General features: G+C 38.2%; 1 protein-coding gene across 2 annotated transcripts in view; it reads right to left on the bottom strand.

Annotated features, from left to right (window-relative positions):
- Positions 1 to 377: 377 nt before the first annotated feature.
- The window catches only part of COG6 (component of oligomeric golgi complex 6), a 114152-nt gene continuing 97497 nt past the window's right edge, over positions 378 to 17032 (bottom strand). The window contains exon 19 of one of the 2 annotated variants that reach the window (XM_003913797.4): positions 378 to 1934. In XM_003913797.4, the coding sequence (XP_003913846.1) occupies positions 1787 to 1934 (148 nt within the window). In that variant the 3' untranslated portion in view covers positions 378 to 1786. The remainder of the gene's footprint in view (positions 1935 to 17032) is intronic. The other variant, XM_009191817.4, reaches the window with a different exon arrangement.

The raw sequence follows: 17032 nt of genomic DNA, 5'->3' as shown, positions 1-17032 counted from the left end.
TGAAAATAATTCAAAATGCAAACTATGGAGTAATAGCAAATTTAGGGGTTATATTAATGGATTATTACTTACAATGTTTTATTTTGCCTTAGTTCTCAAGATCATATATACCACATTTTGCCTGTGAGTCTTTTGCTGATTACATCAGTTTTGCCCTATGTTGTACTTCGTTTTCTATTAGTGCATTTTCTAAAAACACATCAATAGGATGTATATCTACAGGATAGCTGCAATAATTGCTGCTCTAGACATATTGTAGTATTTTATTTGAAAAAAAGCCAGCTAAAAAGCATAATACATTTTTCCCTATAAAACAAAGGAATTTACTCATGGCAAGGTATCAATCTTCTTTCACTGTAGAAATAAATTATATAAAATTTAAGTTCTTGATTTATACTTTATTTTCTGTCTTTTATATATAACACATACTAATCGAAGGGGAAAAAAACTAAAAATACACATTTATACCCAAATGGATAATGATTATATAATCATTCTTACTCCAAACAGAATTGTATTAGGTATAAACAATTATAAACTTTAGATAAATAGGTCATATTCTATAAATACTAATTTGTTATATACAACATAATCTTCTACAAATATTAATTTTATGTTATTACTTTTCAAAATATTTCAAACTAGTTATTTTTTTCCTTGTGCTTCAGTTTTCTCATTTGAAATTTAGGGACTTACCCCTTTTTATAGATTTACTAGAAATCAAGTTTTTTTGCTGATAAGAATGTCAAATCAGGCACACTGGGATTTATTCCTTTAAAAATACAGTCATTTTGAATCTTCCTAATAGGTAATGGTCTAAAGTCAGAGTCCAGTTACACCATGGAGATAAGACACACCGCCAATTGACAACCCCTCCTCTGGCAGATTTTTCTCCAGTGTTTGAGTAGATCATTGTTTCTTGGTGTGAACACCAGATAAAATGTGTAGTCGGTTGGATTTAGGACCCATATTGTATGACAAATACCCATCTTTAAACACCAGCCTTAGACACAGCTCAGGCTGTCTACATGCTTAGAGTTCATTGGAAAGGCTGAGTTCCGCCTTGAGGTCCATTGAGGGCTCCCACAGAGTGGAATCCACCCTGTTTAAATCACTTTTCTCTCTCCTTTTTTCTCATTATTGCTGAGTGTATATTTAAAATTGTGTAAAAATGTATGCAAATATATATAGTATGCTAAAGTAGAACAGAAAGAGATTCACTGCCATATACACCAGAAGCACAATTCACTGTTATTTTTCTCTCTTCTAACAACTCTTTAAGGGCAGCTATTTTGGGGACAGAGACATAGGCTAGGTTCAGAAAAGCTACTAAGTATACCTACTCATATTAATAAGAAAACAAATGAATCTTTAGGTAAGGAGACATTTATTAAGTCATATCCTTATACTAATTCTTAAATTTAGACAAATTTTTTATCTGCTGTTAATTTAGAACTACTAGTCTTGTAAAAAAAATTCTTCAAACCTTTCATATTACTTTATGCTTCCTGAATGCAGTGAAAACTGCAGAGCTGGAGAGATGGCTAGCAAAAAAAATAGAGCATCTTATTTAGAGTAGATACACAGCAATACTAGCTCAGGTCAACATGTTATTTACTTCCATGTTACTGAGACCAAAAAAAAAAAAAAAATTATCAGGACTTACAATCTCATGACACAAAGAAAACTGTAACTATCAAATTTTAAAGTAAAAATTCAAAGAATAAAAAATAACCTTCAGTGTTTTAGGGAGGTCATATTTTGCTAACACAATGAAATAAGATAATCAGGAAAGAAGCGTCTGCACTTGCTGTGGCGATCGGTGAAGAATGTTCTCTGGATCTTTGTATTCATTGACTGGATTCATCACAGCTGCATACACTTCACCATAGGCTCTGCAGACTAATTCTGTAGATTGTTTTACGATCTGCTCTCTATTGATAAGCAAACAAAATGTAAACACATCATTTGAAAAAAATATTTTTACTAAGAATTATAAGACAGCTTGACATTTCAATCAGTACATTTCACTTTCATTATCATCACACATGCACTATTTAAGAATCACTATACGGGTACACGATTAATCCTGATTTGGGGATAAAATATAATTTTATATTTATTATTTATTAAATCTTTCTCCGTTACTATATAGGTTGCAGAGGGCATGGACTGTGTTTTGTTCCTGATATATAGTGAACTGCTATATATTTGTGCCTGATACACAGGACTGCTAAATAAGAAACAAAAACTGTGACCCAATGTCAATGTATTGATTTTGCAAAAGTGGTAACACATGAGAAAGAAAGATGCTTACAATTGTTCAAATTTATCAACACTTTTATCTCTCAGAAAACTTAAACTGCTCTTTCACCTATAGATTTTACACTAACAACCACATCTCCTAGCTTTCTCTTCAACTCTCTATATCACCCCAAGCTAAAATGTGACGCTTGCAGCAAATCACAGCTTTCTCACAAATACACATTTCTACAAAAGCACACAAAAGAACAGAGTTTTGCAAATGTTTACAAAATTATCCAGCTAGAAAAAACAGTATTGGTTCATTAAATGTGCAACAACTCTCTGCATAGTTCCATGACATTAACTTCCTGTCATCCCCAGCTACTTGTACTATTCATGTATCACCACGAGAAGATGGTACTAATGGTTCTCATGGTACTAGCCATGAGAACACTGGTACTAATTTTCTGATTTTTACAAAAACTAATAAAAATGTAGTATTTTTTTTTTTTTTTTGAGACGGAGTCTCGCTCTGTCACCCAGGCTGGAGTGCAGTGGCGCGATCTCGACTCACTGCAAGCTCTGCCTCCCGAGTTCATGCCATTCTCCTGCCTCAGCCTCCCGAGTAGCTGGGACTACAGGCGCCGGGCACCATGCCCCGCTGATTTCTTTGTATTTTTAGTAGAGACAGGGTTTCACCGTGTTAGCCAGGATGGTCTCAATCTCCTGACCTCGTGATCCGCCCGCCTCAGCCTCCCAAAGTGCTGGGATTACAGGCGTGAGCCACCGCACCTGGCCATAAAAATGTGTTTTTAAAGCTTTGCTTCCAAACTTCCTTTTCTTGTAGTTTCCTACTTGTGTTAATGGCATAACAATGTCGTATCACCTCAGTTCAGGTTCTAAAATGACCTCTTGCCTGGAGTAAACGCAAACTCCTATCTATTCTTCTCTCTTTCAGTATCTTCCATATTCAATCCATCCTATGCACTGTTGTTAGATTAATCTTTCTGAGGCATACTTTCTATCATATCTTTCTCTTACCTGGAGCTTTCAAAGAACATCAATGGCCTCTTTTGGTTTCAGAGAAGCCAACATTCCTTCTCCTACCATTCAAAATCATCTAACACTTTCCCTAACACTACTCTAATTCCAATGCTACCCCTGACTGTTCTCCCGGCTCTGGTCTTGCTCATCTCAGTTCCTTTGCTCCTACTTCATTTTCCTAGAATGCCTCTTTCACCACTTTTAAATGCTCTTCATGTTCAGCAAAAATGTTCTCTCTTATCCATGAAGTCTTATCTGATTTTTAGAGCTAGAAATAATTACTTCCTTTGTGGAATGTCCATGATACTTTTTCTGTTCCTTTTATGTAGCTTTTACCACTCCTAACTTACAATAAAGCTTCTACATTTTCTTGATGTTCAGATCCCAACAGTTTTGTATTAGGAAGGGGTTAGCTCTGCATCAAATGGATATGACTGACATATAACCCAATTTCCAAAATGTCCTTTAAAAATTATTAAATTACAGAAATACATGTTGTTCATGTCTTACCTGTCCTGCAAAATTTCAAGTAACTTGACACTGTTTATGTTCATATGTCCCTTAAAATCCAGTATATTTTGAATATGATGGATGCTCAGTAAATACATGTTCACTGAATACTTGGAGAAAACATAACTTTTTCCTTACTTACAGAGTCCTATTCTGGGCTCTTGAGCCACCATTGTTTTCCATAAATGCTGAATCAGTGGCTATTTCAGGGCAAACTGTTTCTTCACATAGTCAAGAGTACGTGACTGTGACTAGCCAGACTAACGTAATAGTTACAGCGTAATAGTAATATTGTGTTAAGTTGTAACACAAGTCAATATCATGAGGCCACCATCAACAGAACATATTCTTTGTTTTTCTAGGAATTATGTTCTTTTTTGGTAATAATGGATAGAATAATATATTTTTAAGATTATCTGTGGAAATATATGCATCTGTGGTCTAGAAAAGAAAATCGTTGGATGGAATAAGAAGTCCACCTATGATCTTGGAACATCTGTACACTGTTCTAAGGGGTCCAAACTCTTGGTGAGTTGAAGTAACTTGACATTTTCCAAAAATTGCTAAAGCTTCCAAAATGACAGTGAGTAGTAGAAAGATATGCTGTGTAAATTTTCTGAGCAGAGTAGAGTGGTGCTACTGGTTGTACTACCTTTTTGCTGAAAGGAAAGGGATGATGGTAGAAACTGGTTTAGAAAACTACTTAACTAAATGAGGCTTGGAGATTTTTTTTTTTTTTTTTTTGAGATAGTCTCACTTTGTCACCCAGGCTGGAGTGCAGTGGCATGCTCTTGGCTCCCTGCAACCTCTGCCTCCTCGGTTCAAGTGATTCTCCTGCCTCAGCCTCCCAAGTAGCTGGGATTACAGGCATGCACCACCATGCCTGGCTAATTTTTGTATTTTTAGTAGAGACGGGGTTTCACCATGTTGACCAGGCTGGTCTTGAAATCCTGACCTCAGGTGATCTGCCCACTTTGGCCTCCCAAAGTGCTGGGATTACAGGCATGAGCCACCGTGCCCAGACTGGAGATATTTTTTGATCTACTGATTGGTGATCTTTCCTGTAATTTTGCTTGACAATGAATGTAACAAAATAATGCCAAAATTATTTTTCATGAAAACATACTAGAAACTAGTATTTTAAAACTTTATTACATATAACACACATTTGATACCCACTTTTGCAAAAAGTCAGATACTGGATTTTAGAAATAGTGTTCTTCGTTCTTTTCTAAGTGCAATAACATAGATTTCTGAGAAGTGTATAAAGCATTCATTATCCATGCCTCATACTCAAGTCTATACTCAATCTCAATACAGCATATATTTGATCATATATAAGGAGTACACAAAATAAGGCTATTTCTTCTCTTAAAAAGTATAACATGTACAATTATAAATATTGAATATGATTTTTAAAAGTTCAGAGTAACTTGTAAATGTAGTATTGTTGAAACTTCTGAAGTAGTGAAGTTTAAATTTCATTTTCAAGTAACAGTGATAAAAAATTTAAAATTTACTGAAATTTAGTTATAACTTGACACATTTATTTCTAAGCTATATAAATTAGCTCACAAATGTCTGAAACTAACACTACAGCTGAAAATCCATTGTTAAGTCTGCAATAGATAAAAATAAAATAAAGCAGTACTGCATAAACATAGATAAATAGAATCAAGCCAGTTAAAACTAAACAAGAGTTTATAATTTATTTTAAATTTTGGTGTTAGATGGTATAGTACGTCTTCAATCTGCTCCTCACTTTAAAAAGCCACTGAGATAGCGAAAGGGTTAAAAAAAGAATATGCGTATGGTGGAGAAGATGAAGAAAGCAAAGCTGGTGGATAAAAAGAAATCTTCATGTATTACATGAAGGAAGGAGGAAGGAAAAAAAGCAAAGAATAAGGAACTGCTCCTCCTGGCCTGCTAACTGCCTGCTAAACCAACAGGATAGAAATAAAATGAAAAGGGAGATTCTCTAAAGTGAGTCTGAGTCAAACTCAAACTATAAAGACCAAGAACTCTGGATGACAGTGTGATTCTACATTTCTGAACAAATATGAGTTCATTTATCACTACCAAAGCGACAGGTTCCTACACTCACTTTGATTAAGTATTTTCTAATCAGTTCTATAGGGTACAGTAGAGATAAAATGGTATAGTGGAGGAAATTACTGTTAGAAGACTTACATTCTAGTTGAAGCTCTGCCACTTATTATTGTTGCCTTGAATAAGTAATTTAACCTCTACTAGTTAGATTACTAGATGAATTAGTTAATCTTTATAAGGTACTTTGAGCTTTTGAGCGATATTATTCCATTGAGAGTTAAGAGTATTTTAATGAGTTATTGTTTAAAAAAAACTACCTACATGAATAAATACATCACATATGCATACACCTACATTATTTTAGGGAACTAAGTTTCCCAAAACATGATTTATAAAAGCATATCAGTTATTTGTATATAAATGAATGTTTCTATAGTGCTAAAACCATTTTATCCTCTTGCCAGTTTACTATACTTTTTTTTTTTTTTTATTTATTTTTTTAAAATTTTATTTATTATTATACTTTTAAGTTGTAGGTACATGTGCATAACATGCAGGTTTGTTACATATGTATACTTGTGCCATGTTATCTGCTGCACCCATCAACTCGTCATTTACATCAGGTATAACTCCCAATGCATCCTCCCTCCTCCCCATGATAGGCCCTGGTGTGATGTTCCCCTTCCTGAGTCCAAGTGGACTCGTTGTTCAGTTCCCACCCCAAGGAGTGAGAACACGCGTGTTTGGTTTTCTGTTCTTGTGATAGTTTCATAAGAATGATGAGCCTCCAGCTGCATCCATGTCCCTACAAAGGGACGCAGAACTCATCCTTTTATGGCTGCATAGTATCTCCATGGTGTATATGTGCCACATTTTCTTAATCCAGTCTGTCACTGATGGACATTTGCTGATTCCAAGTCTCTTTTGCTATTAGAATAGTGCTGCAATAAAACACACGTGTACGTGTCTTTATAGCAGCATAATTTATAACTTTTGCATATCCCAGTAATGGGATGGTTGTCATATGGTACATCTAGTTCTAGATCCTTGAGGAATCAGCTTACACTGTTTTCCATATAATGGTTGAACTAGTTTACAATCCCACCAACAGTGTAAAAGTGTTCTATTTCCACATCCCTCCAGCACCTGTTGTTTCCCTGACTTTGAATGATCGCCATTCTAACTGGTGTGATGGTATCTCTCATTGTGGTTTTGATTTGCATTTCTGATGGCCAGTGATGATGAGCATTTTTTCATATGTCTGTTGGCTGTATGAATGTCCTCTTTTGAGAAATGTCTGTCTATAACTTTGCCCACTTTTTGATGGGGGTTGTTTGTTTTTTCTTTGTAAATTTGTTGTCTTTGTAGGTTTGATATTAGCCCTTTGTCAGATGAGAGTAGATTGCAAAAATTTTCTCCCATTCTGTAGGTTGCCTAATTCACTCTGGATGGTAGTTTCTTTGCTGTGCAGAAGCTCTTTTTAGTTTAATTAGATCCCATTTGTCAATTTTAGCTTTTGCTGCCGCTGCTTTTGGTGTGTTTTAGACATGAAGTCTTTGCCCATGCTCTATGTCCTGAATGGTACTACCTAGGTTTTCCTCTAGGATTTTTATGGTATTAGGGTCTAACATTTAAGTCTCTTAATCCATCTTGAATTAATTTCTTCGTATAAGGAGTAAGGAAAGGATCCAGATTCAGCTTTCTACTTATGGCTAGCCACTTTTCCTAGCACTATTTATTAAATAGGGAAATCCTTCCCCATTTCTTTGTTTTTCTCAGGTTTGTCAAAGATCAGATGGCTGTAGATGTGTGGTATTATTTCTGGTGACCTGCCCTGTTCCATTGGTCTGCATCTCTGTTTTGGTACCAGTACCATGCTGTTTTGTTACTGTAGCCTTGTAGTATAGTTTGAAGTCAGGTAGCTTGATGCCCAGCTTTGTTCTTTTGACTTAGGATTGTCTTGAGATGCGGGCTCTTTTTGGTTCCATATGAACTTTAAAGCAGTTTTTTCCCAATTCTGTGAAGAAACCACCGGTAGCTCTTGATGGGGATGGCATTGAATCTATAAATTACCTTTGGGCAGTATGGCCATTTTCACGATATTGATTCTTCCTATCCATGAGCACGTATGTTCTTCCATTTGTTTGTGTCCTTTCTTTTATTTCACTCAGAGCAGTGGTTTGTAGTTCTCCTTGAAGAGGTCCTTTACATCCCTTGTCAGTTGATTCCTAGGTATTTTATTCTCTTTGAAGCAATTGTGAATGGAAGTTCATTCATGATTTGGCTCTGTGTTTGTCTGTTGTTATTGGTGTATAAGAATGTTTCTGTGATTTTTGCAATACTAATTTTGTATCCTGAGACTTTGCTGAAGTTGCTTATTAGCTTAAGGAGATTTGGGCTGAGATTGGGTTTAAATATACAATCATGTCATCTGCAAACAGGGACAATTTGACTTCTTCTTTTCCTAACTGGAATAATTCTGATTTCTTTCTCTTGCCTAATTGCCCTAGCCAGAACTTCCAACACTGTTGAATAGGAGTGGTGAGAGAGGGCATCCCCACCTTGTGCCAGTTTTTCAAAGGGAATTTTTCCCAGTTTTCGCCTCCATTCAGTGCGATATTGGCTGTGGGTTTGTCATAAATAATAGCTCTTATTATTTCTGAGGTATCGCCTCCATCATCACCGAATTTATTGAGCTGCTTATATTGAAGGGCTGTTGAATTTTGTCAAAAGCCTTTCTGCATCTATTGAGATAATCAAGTGTGGTCTTTGTCTTTGGTTCTGGTTTATGCTGGATTATGTTTATTGATTTGCATCGTTGAACTGTAGCCTTTGCATCCCAGGGATGAAGCCTTAATTGATCATGGTGGATAAGCTTTTGATGTGCTGTTGAACCGGGTTTGCCAGTATTTTATTGAGGATTTTTGCATCGATGTTCATCAGGGATATTGGTCTGGAAAAATTCTCTTTTTTGTTGTGTCTCTGCCAGGTTTTGGTATCAGGATGATGTTGGCCCCATAAATGAGTTAGGAGGATCTCCTCTTTCTATTGATTGGAATAGTTTGAAGGAATGGTACCAACTCCCTCCCTTATACCTCTGGTAGAATTCAGCTGTGAATCCATCTGGTCCTGGACTTTTTGGTTGGTAGGCTATTAATTATTGCCTCAATTTCAGAGCCTACTTCATTGGTCTATTCAGGGATTCAACTTCTTCCTGGTTTAGTCTTGAAGAGTGTAAGTGTCCAGGAAATTATCCATTTCTTCAGGTTGTCCAGTTTATTTGGCGAGAGGTGTTTATAGTATCTCTGATGGTAGTTTGTATTTCTGTGGGTCGGTGGTGGCTATCCCTTTATCATTTTTAATTAAGGCCGATTTGATTCTTCTCTTTCTTTCTTTTATTAGTCTTCATAGTGGGTCTGTCAATTTGTTGATCTTTTCAAAACCAACTCCTGGATTCATTGATTTTTGGAGGGTTTTTTGTGTCTCTATCTCCTTCAGTTCTTGCTCTGATCTTTAGTTATTTTTGCCTTCTGCTAGCTTTGAATGTGTTTCTTGCTCTTGCTTCTAGTTCTTTTTAATTGCATGTTAGAGTGTCAATTTTTGATCTTTCCTGCTTTCTCTCGTGGGCATTTAGTGCTATAAATTTCCCTCTGCACACTGTTTTAAATGTGTCCCAGAGATTCTAGTATGTTGTATCTTTGTTCATTAATTTCAAAGAACATCTTTATTTCTGCCTTCATTTCTTTATGTACCCAGTAGTTCAGGAGCAGGTTGTTCAGTTTCCATGTAGTTGAGCGGTTTTGATTGAGTTTTTAGTCCTGAGTTCTAGTTTGATTGCACTGTGGTCTGAGAGACAGTTTGTTATACTTCTGTTCTGTACATTTGCTGAGGAGTGCTTTACTTCCAATTATATGGTCAATTTGGAGTAAGTACGATGTGGTGCTGAGAAGAATGTATATTCTGCTGGATTTAAAAGAGTTCTATAGATGTTCATTAGGGTCTGCTTGCTGCAGAGATGAGTGCCCACCCTGGACATCCTTGTTAACTTTCTGTCTCGTTGGATCTGTCTAATGTTGACAGTGGAGGCTGAAGTCTCCCATTATTATTGTAAAGGGGAGTCTAAGTCTCCTTTGTGTTCCCTAAGGACTTTGCTTGATGAATCTGGGTGCTCCTGTATTGGGTGCATATATATTTAGGATAGTTAGCTCTTCCTGTTGAATTGATCCCTTGACCATTATGTAAATGGCCTTCTTTGGTTTCTTTGATCTTTGATGGTTTGAAGTCTGTTTTATCAGAGACTAGGATTGCAACCCTGCTTTTTTGGTCTCCATTTGCTTGGTAAATCTTCCTCCATCCCTTTATTTGAGCCTATGTATGTCTCATGCAGGAGATGGGTCTCCTGAATACAGCAGACTGATGGGTCTTGACTCTTTATCCAGTTTGCCAGTCTGTGTCTTTTAATTGGAGCATTTAGTCCATTTTACATTTAAGGTTAAGATTGTTATGTGTGAACTTGATCCTGCCATTATGATATTAACTGGTTATTTTGCTCAAGTTAGTTGATGCAGTTTCTTCCTAGCCCCTCGGCGGTCTTCTTACATTTGGCACATGTTTTTGCAAATATTGTACCGGTTGTTCTTTCCATGTTTAGTGCTTCCTCTTCAGGGTCTCTTGTAAGGCAGGCCTAGTGGTGACAAAATCCTAAGCATTTGCTTATCTGTAAAGGATTTTATTTCTCCTTCCACACTTCTTATGAAACTTCTTAGCTTGGCTGGATATGAAATTCTTGGCTTAAAATTTTCTTTAAGAATGTTGGAATATTGGCCCCCACTCTCTGGCTTGGAGAGTTTCTGCCGAGATCTGCTGTGAGTCTGATGGGCTTCCCCTTTGTGGGTAACCCGATCTTTCTCTGGCTGCCCCCAGATTTTTCTTCCATTTCAACTTCAGAATCTTGGCAATTATGTGTTCTGGAGTTGCTCTTCTCGAGGAGTATCTTTGTGGCGTTTCCTCTGTATTTCCTGGATTTGAATGTTGGCCTGCCCTACTAGGTTGGGAAGTTCTCCTGGATGATATCCCAAGAGTGTTTTCCCAACTTGGTTCCATTTTCCCCCACTTTCAGGCACCCCAATCAGACGTAGATTTGGTCTTTTACATAATCCCATACTCTTGCAGGCTTTTGTTCATTTCTTTTTCTTCTTTTTTCTTTTGGTTTCTTCTCGCTTCATTTCATTCATTTGATCCTCAATCGCTGATACTCTTTCTTCCAGTTGATCGAGTCGTTACTGAAGCTTGTGCATTTGTCGATTTCTCGTGGTCATGGTTTTCATCTCTTTCATTCTCTGTTTAGACCTTTCTCTGTACCACCAGTCTAGCCGCCACCTTTCCACTTTTTTCATAAGATTTTTAGCTTTAAGGCCATGGGTAATGCACCTCCTTAGCCTAAGAGAAATTTGATGGACTGAAGCCTCCTCTTTCCTCATCCTCACAAAGTCATTTTCCTCATTCAGCTTTGATCCATGAGCCATGCATGAGCTGCCTCCTTTGGCCGAGATGCTCTTATTTTTGAATTTCCAGCTTTCTGCCCTGCTTTTCCCCCATCTTTGTGGGTTTTATCTGCTCCTTGGTCTTGATGATGGTGGATGTACTGATGGTTTTGTGTAGGTGTCCTCCCTGTTTGATAGTTTTCCTTCTAACAGTCAGGACCCCTTGGCCAAGTCTGTTGAGATTGCTTGAGGTCCACCCAGACCCTGTTTGCCTGCACGCAGCAGAGGCTGCAGAAGATAGAATATTTCTGAATAGCGAAAGTGTACCTGTCTGATTCTTGCTGGAAGCTTCCTCCTCAGGGGTATACTCCACCCTGTGAGAGGTGTGGGTGTCAGACTGCCCTCAGTGGGGATGTCTCCCAGTTAGGGCTACTCAGGGTCAGGGACCCACTTGAGCAGGCAGCCTGTCCGCTCAGATCTCAGCCTCCGCAGTTGGGAGATCCAATCGCCTTCAAAGCTGCTCGTGACAGAGTCGCTTATGCCTGCAGAGTTTCTGCCACTTTTGTTGTTGTTGTTGTTGTTGCTATGTGAAGGTGCCCCGTCCCCAGAGGTGGAGTCTGCCTGGTGAGACAGGCAGGTTTCCTTGAGCTGCTGTGAGCTCCACCTTAGCTGGGAGCTTCCCAGCAGCTTTGTTTACCTACTTAAGCTCAGCACGGCGTGGGAGCCCCTCCCAGCCAAGCTGCCTTGCTGGTGATCACAGACTGCTGTGCTAGCAATGAGGGAGGCTCCAGGCTGGACCCTCCCGCCAGGTGTGGGATATGATCTCCTGGTGCCTGTTCGCTTAAAAGCGCACATTGGGAGTTGCACCATTTTCCAGGTGTTGTGTGTCCCAGTGCCCTGGTTAGAAAAAAAGGGATTCCTTCCCCTGCTTCCCAGGTGTGAGCGCATGCCTCACTTCCTGCTTCAGCTCGCTGGTCGTGGGCTGCAGCTGACCAGCAATCGATCGTCCGCACTCCCCAGTGAGATGAACCCAGTACCTCAGTTGAAAATGCAGAAATCACCGGTCTTCTGTGTCGCTGGCTTGGGAGTTGGAGACTGGAGCTGTTCCTATTCGGCCATCTTGTTCGCTTCCCCTACTATACTCTCCTTCTTTTTATTTCATGCGCCAATTACTATGTAAATTCATCCTTTATCTTAAAAAGTATATTAAGTATCTGTCTATCAATCAACTGATCAAATGATTTTTAAAAGTTCAGAGTAACTATCTATATTGTCTGCCAGCCTGCCTGGTCTTAGCCCAAATTATTCATTAAATACTAATATCACATATGAAATACAGAGTCTCAAACAATAATGAATCATTATAGTGACAAATAATCAATGTTCAAAATGGAAAAGTTTCAAGGATTCTATGACTAAATCCAAAATGACCAACAGATCATCTCAGTTCAGTCACATGCTCCTGAAAGTTGGGAATGTCCTTATCAACTAAACACCCTATGTACAGGCAGTGAAAGCAGTGAATTTTTGTTGTTATTGTCAGCAGTGCATGCTGAACACTGGTTCTAGCATGGGCATCCACTTGATTTTACTTACTATTTTGATCAATCACAGCCTAGCCCATACTGAGGGGGAGTACCTTCAGGACTGTTTCTGTCCTCTTGCTTTTCACAACACCAAAAGATATGCAAAAAGACCAGTTGAAAGGGGAAAGTAACTTTTTAAAAATTATTATACTTTAAATTCTAGGGTACAGGTGCACAACGTGCCGGTTTGTTACATAGGTATACATCTGCCATGTTGGTTTGCTGCACCCATTTACTTGTCATTTACATTAGGTATTTCTCCTAATGCTATCCCTCCCCCACCCCCACCCCACGACAGGGCCTGGGGTGTGATGTTTCCTGCCCTGTGTCCAAGTGTTCTCAATGTTCAATTCCCGCCTATGAGTGAGAACATGCAGTGTTTGGTTTTCTGTCCTTGCAATAGTTTGCTCAGAATGACGGTTTTCAGCTGCATCCATATCCCTACAAAGGACATGAATTCATCCTTTTTTATGGCTGCATAGTATTGCATGGTGTATATGTGCCACATTTTCTTAATCTAGTCTATCATTGATGGACATTTGTGTTGGTTCCAAGTTTTTGCTATTGTGAATAGTGCCACAATAAACATACGTGTGCATGTGTCTTTATACTAGCATGATTTATAATCCTTTGGGTATACACTCAGTATGGGATCGGTGGGCCAAATCGTATTTCTAGTTCTAGATCATTCAGGATGCACCACACTGTCTTCCACAATGGTTGAACTAGTTTACACTCCCACCAACAGCGTAAAAGCATTCCTGTTACTCCACATCCTCTCCAGTATCTGTTTCTTCCTGACTTTTTAATGACTGCCATTCTGACGGGTGTGAGATGGTATCTCATTGTGGTTTTGATTTGCATTTCTCTCATGACCAGTGATGACGAACATTTTTCCATGTGTCTGTTGACTGCATAAATGTCTTCTTTTGAGAAGTCTCTGTTCATATCCTTTGCCCACTTTTTGATGGGGTTGTTTATTTCTTGTAAATTTGTTTAAGCTCTTTGTAGATTCTGGATATTAGCCCTTTGTCAGATGGGTAGATTGCAAAAATTTTTTTCCCATTCTGTAGGTTGGCTGTTCACTCTGAGGGTAGTTTCTTTTGCTGTGCAGCAGCTCTTTAGTTTAATTAGATCCCATTTTCCTATTTTGGCTTTTGTTGCCATTGTTTTCATCATGAAGTCCTTGTCCATGCTTATGTCCTAAATGATACTGCCTAGGTTTTCTTCTAGGGTTTTTACGGTTTTAGGTCTAACATTTAAGTCTTTAATCTATCTTGAATTAATTCTTGTATAAGGTGTAAGGAAGGGATCCAGTTTCAGCTTTCTACATTTGCCTAGCCAATTTTCCCAGTACCATTTATTAAACAGGGAATCCTTACTCCATTTCTTGTTTTTTTCAGGTCTGTCAAAGATCAGATGGTTGTAGATGTGTGGTGTTATTTCTGAGGCCTCTGTTCTGTTCCATCGGTTTAGATATCTGTTTTGACACCAGTACCGTACTGTTTTGGTTACTGTAGCCTTGTAGTCTAGTTTGAAATCAGGTAGTGTGATGCTTCTAGCTTTGTTCTTTTGGCTTAGGATTGTCTTGGCAATGTGGGCTCTTTTTTGGTTCCATATAAATTTTAAAGTAGTTTTTTCCAATTCTGTGAAGAAAGTCATTGGTACCTTGATGGGGATGGCATTGAATCTATAAATTACCATGGGCAGTATGGCCATTTTCATGATATTGATTCTTCCTATCCACGAACATGAAATGTTCTCCCATTTATGTCCTCTTTTATTTCGTTGAACAGCGGTGTGTAGTTCTCCTTGAAGAGGTCCTTCACATCCCTTGTAAGTTGGATTCCTAGGTTATTTTATTCTCTTTGTAGCAATTGTGAATGGGAGTTTGCTCATGATTTGGCTCTGTTTGTCTGTTATTGGTGTATAGGAATGCTTGTGATTTTGCACACTGATTTTGTATCCTGAGAATTTGCTGAAGTTCCTTGTCAGCTTAAGGAGATTTTGGGCTGAGACAATGGGGTTTTCTAAATATACAATCACGTCACCTGCAAACAGGGACAATTTGACTTCCTCTTTTCCTAATTGAATACCCTTTATTTGTTTCTCCTGCCTGATTGCCCTGGCCAGAACTTCCAACACTATGTTGAATAGGAGTGGTGAGAGAGGGCATCCCTGTCTTGTGCCAGTTTTCAAAGGGAATACTTCCAGTTTTTGCCCATTCAGTATGATATTGGTGTGGGTCTGTCATAAATAGCTCTTATTATTTTGAGATATGTTCCATCAAAACCTAGTTTATTGATAGTTTTTAGCATGAAGGGCTGTGGAATTTTGTCGAAGGCCCTTTCTGCATCTATTGAGATAATCATGTGTTTTTTGTCATTGGTTCTGTTTATGTGATGGATTCTGTTTATTGATATGCATATGTTGAACCAGCCTTGCATCCCAGGGATGAAGCCAACTTGATCGTGATGGATAAGCTTTTTGACGTGCTGATGAATTTGGTTTGCCAGTATTTTACTGAGGACTTTTGCATCGATGTTCATCAGGGATATTGGTCTAAAATTCTCTTTTTTTGTTGTGTCTCTGCCAGGCTTTGGTATCACGATGATGCTGGCCTCATAAAATGAGTTAGGGAGGATTCCCTCTCTTTCTATTGATTGGAATAGTTTCAGAAGGTTGGTACCAGCTCCTCTTTTTACCTCTGGTAGAATTCGGCTGTGAATCCGTCTGGTCCTGAACTTTTTTTTTGGTTGGTAGCCTACTAATTCTGCCTCAATTTCAGAGCCTGTTATTGGTCTATTCAGAGATTCAACTTCCTCCTGGTTTAGTCTTAGGAGGGTGTATGTGTCCAGGAATTTATCCATTTCTTCCAGGTTTTGTAGATTATTTGCATAGAGGTGTTTGTAGTATTCTCTGATGGTAGTTTGTATTTCTGTGGGATCAGTGATGATGTCCCCTTTATCTTTTTTTTATTGTGTCTATTTGATTCTTCTCTCTTTTCTTATTGGTCTTGCTAGCGGTCTATCAATTTTGTTGATCTTTTCAAAATACCAGCTCCTGGATTCATTGATTTTTTGAAGGGTTTTTTTGTGTCTCTATCTCCTTCAGTTCTGCTCTTAGTTATTTCTTGCCTTCTGCTAGCTTTTGAATTTGTTTGCTCTTGCTTTTCTAGTTCTTTGAATTGTGATGCTAGGGTGTCAATTTTAGATCTTTCCTGCCTTCTTTTGTGGGCATTTAGTGCTATAAATTTCCCTCTATACACTGCTTTAAATGTGTCCCAGAGATTCTGGCACATTATGTCTTTGTTCTCATTGGTTTCAAAGAACATCTTTATTTCTGCCTTCATTTCATTATTTACCCCGTAGTCATTCAGGAGCAGGAGTCATCCATGTAGTTGTGCAGTTTTGAATGAGTTTCTTAATCCTGAGTTCTAATTTGATTCCATTGTGGTCTGAGAGACAGTTTGTTGTGATTTCTGTTCTTTTACATTTGCTGAGGAGTGCTTTACTTCCAACTATGTGATCAGTTTTGGAATAAGTGTGATGTGGTGCTGAGAAGAATATATATTCTGTTGATTTGGGGTGGAGAGTTCTGTAGATGTCTATTAGGTCTGCTTGGTGCAGAGCTGAGTTCAAGTCCTGGATATCCTTGTTAACCTTCTGTCTCGTTGATCTGTCTAATATTGACAGTGGGGTGTTAAAATCTCCCATTATTATTGTGTGGGTGTCTAAGTCTCTTTGTAGGTCTCCAAGGACTTGCTTTATGAATCTAGGTGCTGCTGTATTGTGTGCATACATATTTAGGATAGTTAGCTCTTCTTGTTGAATTGATCCCTTTATCATTATGTAATGGCCTTCTTTGTCTCATTTGATCTTTGTTGGTTTAAAGTCTGTTTTATCAGAGACCAGGACTGCAACCGCTGCTTTTTTTTTGCCTTCCATTTGCTTGGTAGATCTTCCTCCATCCCTTTATTTTGAGCCTATGTGTGTCTCTGCATGTGAGATGGGTCTCCTGAATATAGCACACTGATGGGTCTTGACTCTTTATCCAATTTGCCAGTCCATGTCTTTTAATTGGGGCATTTAGCCCATTTACATTTAAGGTTAATAT

The sequence above is a fragment of the Papio anubis genome, chromosome 15 (genome assembly GCF_008728515.1).
Source record: "Papio anubis isolate 15944 chromosome 15, Panubis1.0, whole genome shotgun sequence".
NCBI lineage: Eukaryota > Metazoa > Chordata > Mammalia > Primates > Cercopithecidae > Papio > Papio anubis.
This window is presented reverse-complemented; position numbering and strand designations above follow the sequence as displayed.